An 8,234-nucleotide genomic window follows, 5' to 3' on the forward strand; every position below is an offset into this window, starting at 1 on the left:
GTCACAGCCAGCTACCCAGAGGGACCGAGTAGTTGATCCTGCGGGCTTGGGACCATAGTCGCAGGGGACATCAAGCTCAATTGGCATATCATTCTACACAAAACATTGTTCCACCTACTACTTTGGTGAATAGCCACTGGGACCTTAAAAGCTAGGAAGCTGCCATCTAGATGCAACAACGGGTCTCTCCTTGTCAAGAAGAAAGAAGAAAACCAAAATTAATGGCAACAATCAGTCCTAGCGACTGGTACACCATCTGATCTGCAACCTATACAGCTATGAGACCAGAAGAACTAGATGGTGCCCAGCTACCACTGTCATCCACTTGGAAGGGATGTGGGAGATCCTGCATAGAGAGGGAGAATAATGTGGAACAAAACTCAAAATCATTTGGAGGCAAAAAAAAAGAAAAGAAAGAAAGTGGGCACCAGGTATGCTGGTCCAATGGAGCCTGGTGTGACCACTGAGACTATGGCCCCTAGTTGCCCTTCAGGTCTGGAATTGAACCCACAACTGTGGTTTCCAGCCAAACAAAGTACAGGCATGTGAGTTAAACATTTACCTCAAGTAGACACACGCCCTGGAGAGAACAATCATGGGAGAAGGAAGGGCTGCTTATGCACAGGGAGATAGCTCAGGGTGCAGAAGAGTATGAAGGGATGGACACTGGGAGGAGAGGAGGTAACTATGGGGAGGAAGTGGGAGGGGAGCTGCTGCATTGTAAATTTTGGTCAATGACATGAGACAAAGTATACGTGAACTGCTGTATAAAAAGTGAATTTACTCTGTAAATCTTCACCCAAATCCTAATTAAAAAAAAAAAGAAAAAGAAAAAAAAAAAATGTCTGCCTTAAGCCTGTCTTAGGCTGAGTTCTCTAGAGAAGCAGAACCAGTGAAGCTTATGTATATATACCTGGAGAGAGAGAGATTTTATCTCAAGGAAATGGCTCGTGCTGCTGGAGAGACTGCAGGTCCCAAGTCGGTGGGTCAGCTGTCAGGCTGGAGGCTTCTCTTGATTGACATGGCTGCAGGGGCTGTTGAATCCAAGATTGGCGGGCAGTACAGCAGGCTGCTGGCTTGGAGGCTGACCACTCCAAGACTAGCAGGTAAGATGGCAGACTCTTGGCTCCCAGGCTGTGCAGGAAACAATCCCAGAATCTGCAGACAGTACTTCAGGCCACTGATTCAAGTCCAGGAAGTGAGGTCAGGTGATGCTCAGCCAGAAGCCAAGTCCAGATGGAGCCAAAAAGCAGAGAGTTTTGCCAGGACATCCATAATCATATATTGGAAACTGGCCACACCCCGGAGGAATCTCCTTTTGAACTGATTGGCTGGTTGTCTCTGATCTCATCATGGAGGTGATCACATTATATTACATCTCATTGTGGGGGGATGACTACGTTATAACTGCTAAACCACTGAGGGTCACAGCCCGGCCAAGTTGACACACAACCTTAACTATCACAAGCATATATGCTTTTTAAGACCTATCTATATGGGCAGGTTGGACAATCTACTTCTGTAGTGATACTACCTCGGAAACCCAAGGAGGGGTTGCTGTGAGTCGGAACTGACCCAACAGCAATGCATTTGGTTTGGTTCATAGATGGGATCAAATTGACAACAACAACTGAAAAGGTTAGGAATCGGGACAGTGAGTGTATGTTCATGGGGGAAGAACAGCTCAGAAAAGAAGGATGAGAATGGGTGCACAATTTGAAGAATGGAATCGGTCACTGAGCTGTAAATGTTGAAACTGTTGAATTGGTAAGTGTTCTGTGTGCATTCTTAGCCCATCTAAATTAAAATAAACACTGAGTGTTAGCAAGTCTCAAATCTCAATGAATTGATGTGTCTACTTTCTTTATTTTAACTTTGTTATTTGGGTGAAAGTTCACAGAGCAAATCGGTTTTCCATTCAATACTTCATGCGTATTTTGTTCTGTGGAATTGATTGCAATACCCATGATGTGACGGTTCTGTTCCCTCTTCCTTCCTGTGGTTACTGTTTTTCTGTTTTCATTCCTCCTCCTTCCCTGTCCCTTCCTGCCTTCTGAGCTTTATCCCTGGGTAAATGCTGCCCATTTGATTGTGTTTGGTTGATTGTTCTAGTGAGTGTGTACCTCGGTGGTATTACCGTTCGCCTTGCAGGCCTTTATCTCATTTGGCTAAGGTGTTCTGGTCACGTAATGATTAAGGCATTTGGCTGCTAACAGAAAAGTCAGTGGTTCAAACCCACAGCTGCTCCGTGGAAGAACAATGAGGCAGTCTGCTTCCATAAAGATTTACAGCCTTGGAAACCCAGTGGGGGTCTCTGTGAGCCAGAATCAACTCGATGGCAGTGAGTCTGGTTTGCTGCTGTTTGGCAGAAAGTGGAGCCACAGGGGTGAGTTCAGTCCCAGGCTTGAAGAGTGTCGTGTCTACTCTCTCTGACCACAGTGCATGTAAGTTAGTAGTCAGTTCACCGAATAGAAGAATTCAGAATCCCTGTACATCAAGAAATTGAGACATACCTAAGTAACATTTGGGTCAAAGAAGAAATCATAAATAGTATTAAAAATCTAATGGAATAGTAATGAAAATACTCTGTAATCAAAAGTGTGGAATTAGCTAATGAAATACTTAGAAGAAAGAAGAAGAAGGGAGAAGGCCTTATGTGTATATATTAGGAAAAATGGAAGAGACTGAAGAAGATTCAAGTGGGGGGAAAAAAACCCAACAGATTAAAAACCCAAAGAAAGTAGAAACCAGATCCACTGCCATTGAGTAGCTCATGACTCACCCATAACATTTCTAAGACTAAATCCTCATCTTTTTCCTGCAGAGTGGCTGGTGGGTTTCAACTGCTGACCTTTTGGTTAGCAACCGAATGCCTTAACCACTGTGTCACCAGAACTCCTTTAGGCGCGTATAGGAGGGGGATCACCTGCAGACTCCGGTGGGAGGTCTGCATGAGAACCTCCAGGGAACATCTTTAACCTTCATTTACAGTTACCTTCCTTGGAACTCACAGGTTCTTAACAAGATGCCAGCACCACAGCTCAAATGCATCATCTTTTCGATCTTCCTTATTCATTGTCCAGCTCTCATGTGCATAGGAGGCTGTGGAAAATACTGTGACTTGGGTCAGATACACCTTAGTCCTCAAAGTGGTTTCTTTGCTCTTTAACACTGTCAAGAGGTCTTTGGCAGCAGATTTGCCCAGCACATTATGTGGTTTCCTTTCCTGACTGCTGCCGTGAGCATTCATTGTGGATCGAAGTAAGATGAAATCCTTAACATCCTCAATCTTTTCTCCATTTATCATGATGTTGCTTATTGGTCCAGAGGTGAGGATTTTTGTTTTATATTGAGGTGTGATCCATACTAAAGACTGTATTCTTCAGTCTTCATCAGTAAGTGCTTCAAGTCCTCTTCACTTTTAGGAAGCAAGGTTGTGTCATCTGCATATCGCAGGTTGTTAATGAATCTTCTCCAATTCTGATGCCACATTCTTCTTCATACAGTCCACTTTCTCAGATTATTTGCTCAGCACACAGATTGAATAGGGATGGTAAAAGATACAACCCTGAGACACTCCCTTCCTGAGTTTAAACCGTGCCGTATTCCCTTTTTCTGTGTGAAATAGTTTCCTGATCCATCTCCAGGTTTCTTATGAGCCCCATTGAGTGTTCTGGAATTCCCATTCTCAGTGCTACTGTAATGTGCTATGATGCACACAGTTGAAAATTAATGATACTGTTTGATAATTTATGCATTCTATTGCATCACCTTTCTTTGGAATGGTCACAGGTATGGATCTCTTACTTTCAGTTGGCCAGGTAGCTGCCTTCCAAAATTCCTGTCATAGATGAGTACTTCCAGCACTGCATCCATTCACTGAAACATCTCAATCAATATTCAGTCGATCCTGTGATACAGAAAATGAAAATCCAGTATAGGGAATTAACAAAGACAAAGAATTAGTTCTTTGAAAGATCTAATTAGCAAGCCTGGTGAGATTGATGTAAGGTTGGCAGGGTGGGTGTCACACCTTGTTCCACTTTAGGGAGAGGAGAGTGAGTCGAGATCCGTGTAAGGCCAAGGCTGATTCCGCTGAGGTAGAGGTCAAACACACCTGGCCCCTCCAGCCTCATTACTGGTTCTGACACCCCCATCCCTCCACAGCATGCTCTGCTTCCCTTCTGGGTCTGATAATTTGTTGCAGTAGCCACACGGAGCTCCTAGACCAAACTCAGGGTTACAGGGTTTATTAGGGAAGTAACAGGTTCAGCTAGGGATGAGGGTCAGGGTGCGCGTCGGGAAGGTCTCCCTTCTTCATCGCAGGCCCTTCTCTCTGCTCTGCGCTTCCCCTCTCGGCTGTGCAGGCTTCCTCTCAGCCCCTTGGGGACACACCTTCTCTTGGCTCCCTCAGGACAAGCTCCTCTTGGCCCTGCCCTCTGCCCTGCTTGGGCAAGTTTACAAAGTGCTTTAGCTCCGCCAGGCCCAGGAGGCACCCCACTCCAGCAAGCCGCCTGCCAGAAGGTGCTCATCTCTCTTGCTCCGTGGGCTGTATCGCTCCCTCTGGTCTCCTGCTCCCTGTCCTTTCTTACCACTGCTGCTGTTACTGCTGTCTCTCCTGGTCTAGGAGATTCTCAGCACAGGGACCCAGGCTCCACTCCCATCTTTTCTTCTGGATGGTAGTGAAGTCCCCCCTACAGCCTCTGGGATTGGCTCATTTTGAGCTTAGGGGAGTGGCAAAAGAGACCAACCTCTTTAGAGTTCCATGCACCTCATTTGCATTATCAGCAGGCTGTCTAGTCCCGAGTGGGCCACAAACACCTTATCCCATAGTCCCACCCAGTTATTTAGTGGGAGTTAGCTAGCAGACAGCGGCTTGAAGGGCCATGTAGGGTAATTAGCTGCAGCACAGTTGATCAAGGGGAAAAAAGTAGGGACAGTAAATAACTGTTAGGAAGGAACATAGGGCAACTACAGATACTGTAGATAATAAACCAGATGGTAAAGGACAAGTCCATAAAATGTTACGCTGATACATCTGAACACTGAGATTTTTCCTAGAAAAATACATCTCATGCAAATTGATTGAAGAAGAGATACAAAGCCAGAGTAGTCCTAGAAATGTTTTTTAAAAAACAAAGCATTAGTTAAAAACCTTCCACAAAGGAAACATTTGGCTTGCATGGTTTTGTCATTGACTCCGTATCCAGTCTTCCAGGAACTGTGTTCAGGATCTGTCTCCTTGGTGTCCTGTACGTTCTGGGACCAGCGTCAGTGTTTAGTGAAGATAGTTTGTAACATATTTTAGTATCTGGTAAGACAAGTCTCTGTGCCTGCTAGTTGTCTTTTTCAGTTTTTTTAAACAATTCTCATTTGTTTCCTTTTCCTGCTAAACACCAGAATCATTTAAATTCCTGAAAAACATTAAGAATTTCTTATTTTAACTGGGGGTCAGAATTGGATTAAAATTACAAGTTCAATTTAGAAAATGGGCATCACAATTATTAAGTACAATGCCTTTTTTTTTTTTTTAATAATACTTCATTGGGTTTCAGGTGAAAGTTCACATAGCAAATTAGGTCTTGAACAATTTTGGTGGAAATCATCCTGTGCAGTTGGTTGCCATTTTCGCAATGTGTCTATGTTGTGATTTCTGTTCTGGTTGCTGTTTCTCCTGATCTAGCTAACCTGCCCTCCTGCCTTGTCCCCTCTGGTTTTGGGCCAGTGTTGACCGTGTGGTCTTACGTAGTTCATTGTTCGAGGGACCACTTTACCCTCGGGTAACGTTGTTCATTTGTAAGCTGGTCTGTCACGCACCTGAAGGTGAGCTGCAGAGGTGGCTTCAGTTCGCCGTTTTCTTATAAACCACTTGTTTGTGAGCCAAGTTGCACCCTGTGGATTTGACCAGTTGCTTTCCTGTGATGTTACTGAGCATGTCCCTCTGGCCCCTGAATTTACCGTGAGCTGTTAGGTCTGGAAGGTTCATAGGACTTAGGTTTGATGGTGGAGCCCAGACTTTTTATAGGTGGCACATTGTCAGGATGATTAATCGTCCCCTTTTCCTGGGACTGTCGTCTGGGACAGCTATGTGTCCTGCCATATCTCGAGGCATCGAGTGTCTGGTTCTCTGTGTGTGTGTGAGTGAGTGAGAGAGAGAGAGATGTTACATTGATTAGTGGTGTCAGGGTTGGCGACCTAAGCCCTCATTTTAAAGTTCTCTGGCACAAGGTTCTTGGTTTGCCTGGGGTAGACCCGGTTCCTGTGACTTGTCCCGATGTCATCATCCATGGGACTTCCTTTCACTCTCACGCTTCCTGGCTTAGCTTGCTTTCCCTGGAAGCAGAGCCAGAGGTAGGGATCCAGGTGCGTGTGACTGAGTGACAGGGGGCTGCTTGGAGGACCCTGTAAGGGAGGGGAGGAAACACTGCAGGTGAAGGCTGGCCTGACCCGAGCCCTCCGAGGGTTCGGGAGCCCAGGTGGCCCTGCAGGGTTGTGCAGGCCTTGTGGCTGGCTGCCAGGTCATGTCCTCCCCTAACAGTCCCCCGCTGGGTGGGCCGCTGGGAGACGTTAGCAGCCGACCGCCATGACTGTTAAGGGGTGCTGGGTAGGGCACTGCTAGCACTCTGTGTGACTTTAGCAGCCGTCGGTGACCAGAAGATGCCATGTCATCTCCAGCTTGGTGGGACTGGCTGCATTTACTGACTTAACGATAGAGTGAAAACACTTGTTGCCTCGTTTCTACCAGGTCTGTTTGCTCTATAATAAAGGGGAAGCCCTGTCCGGCTACTGCACCTTCAGAGACAAGTGCGACAAGTACCACGTGTGCAGGTCCTTCGTCCGGGGGCAGTGCAGGCTCCAGAATTGCAGACGGTCCCACCAGCTCGTCCACGCCAAGGCCCTCCAGCTCATCAGGGACCAGGACCTGAGCCTGCCGAGTATCATCAACTTCCAGCTCATCGCCACCTACAAACACATGGAGCTGCACGGCACGCTCGACGATCAAGGTGAGGGCGTCCGGGCTCCGGGCTGGGCAGCGTCCCCACGGTCAGCACTGTAGGGTCGGGGTTTCGCACTGCAGAGTGGGAACAAATGTGACAGCGCTTTCTAGGGTTCGTTGCTGCTTTGTCATCTGAAAAGCAGTTCACAGTGTAAAACCAGTCGACTCCTGATGGCCCCATGGGTGTTAGTAGAGCCGTGCTCCCGTAGGGGTTTCATCAGCTGATTCCAAAGTCGCCGGGCCTTATTTCTTTGTGCCACGGCCAGGGCTCATCATTGCCTCCCTCTGGCCTTGGTTAGCGGGTCCCTCCTAACCACGTGGTAGTGACTTCCTCCTGCTGTGGATTGCGTTACTTCCCAGGTACTGGGGTCTGGTGTGAGCTCTGGCCAGCTGGCCACATGGTCCCTCCATGAAGCAAGGAAGGGCAGAGCTCACCTCTCTCTCTCCTTTGTTCACATGTCAGCTTGTGCTGAGGACCCTGACGAAGAAGGCGCGGGCCTAGCTGAGGCTGCAGAGGCCGGCCCTCCCATCTCTGTCCCTGCCGCCAAGAAGCCAGGCCCAGCAAAACCCTGAAGGGCGTCGGGGGAGTGAGAAGATGCGTGTCCGTCCGGCTGGAAGGTCTGAAGACAACGCTTCTATTGAGCTTTAGTTTGCAACCATCATTCGTTTAATCATTTGTTGATGTTGGTCCCAAGGAGCGGGTTCTGGTGGCACAGTGGTTAAAGCACTCAGCGGCAAACTGCTGGGTCCGTGAGTCAAACCCACCAGCCTCTCCGTGGGACAAAGATGAAGCACTTGGCTTCCGTAAAGACCGACAGCCTTGGAAACCCTGTGGGGCAGTCTCAGTCTGGCGTCTAGCGGCACTGTGAGTTGGAATTGACTCGTGGCAGTGGATGTAGTTTGGGTTTCGGTCCTAAGAATACCTGCCTGATGGTTACGAGAACTGGAGATGTCTGATGGGGCAGGAACAAAGGAGGGGGTGGATGGTCGAGGATGAGTTGGACGTGGAGTGGACAGAGGGGATAAGCATGGGTGCATATGGGGGGTTGGTCCAGGGCAAGCCCAGGACACGACAGCCCCCGCTTGTAGCCCCCCTGCACATGTCCCTGTCAGGTGGAGGGCTCTGAGCTGTGATGAGCAGCCCACCTGCACAGTCGTGGTCCGTGGAGGGTTTGAATGCCTTCTTTGTCCTCACTTTGTGGTGTTCCATACATACCCTCTGCGGTGTTGACATTTA

At 47.9% G+C, this 8,234-nt stretch overlaps 1 protein-coding gene across 1 annotated transcript in view; it reads left to right on the forward strand.

Moving 5' to 3' along the window:
- The window catches only part of ZC3HAV1L (zinc finger CCCH-type containing, antiviral 1 like), a 12,238-nt gene extending 4,668 nt beyond the window's left edge, over positions 1-7,570 (forward strand). The window contains exons 3-4 of the mRNA XM_007952793.1: positions 6,746-7,004; positions 7,461-7,570. Of these exons, the coding sequence (XP_007950984.1) occupies positions 6,746-7,004; positions 7,461-7,570 (369 nt within the window). The remainder of the gene's footprint in view (positions 1-6,745; positions 7,005-7,460) is intronic.
- Positions 7,571-8,234: the final 664 nt, after the last annotated feature.

The sequence above is a fragment of the Orycteropus afer genome, unplaced genomic scaffold (assembly GCF_000298275.1).
Source record: "Orycteropus afer afer isolate SDZICR_OR568_19922 unplaced genomic scaffold, OryAfe1.0 scaffold00358, whole genome shotgun sequence".
NCBI lineage: Eukaryota > Metazoa > Chordata > Mammalia > Tubulidentata > Orycteropodidae > Orycteropus > Orycteropus afer.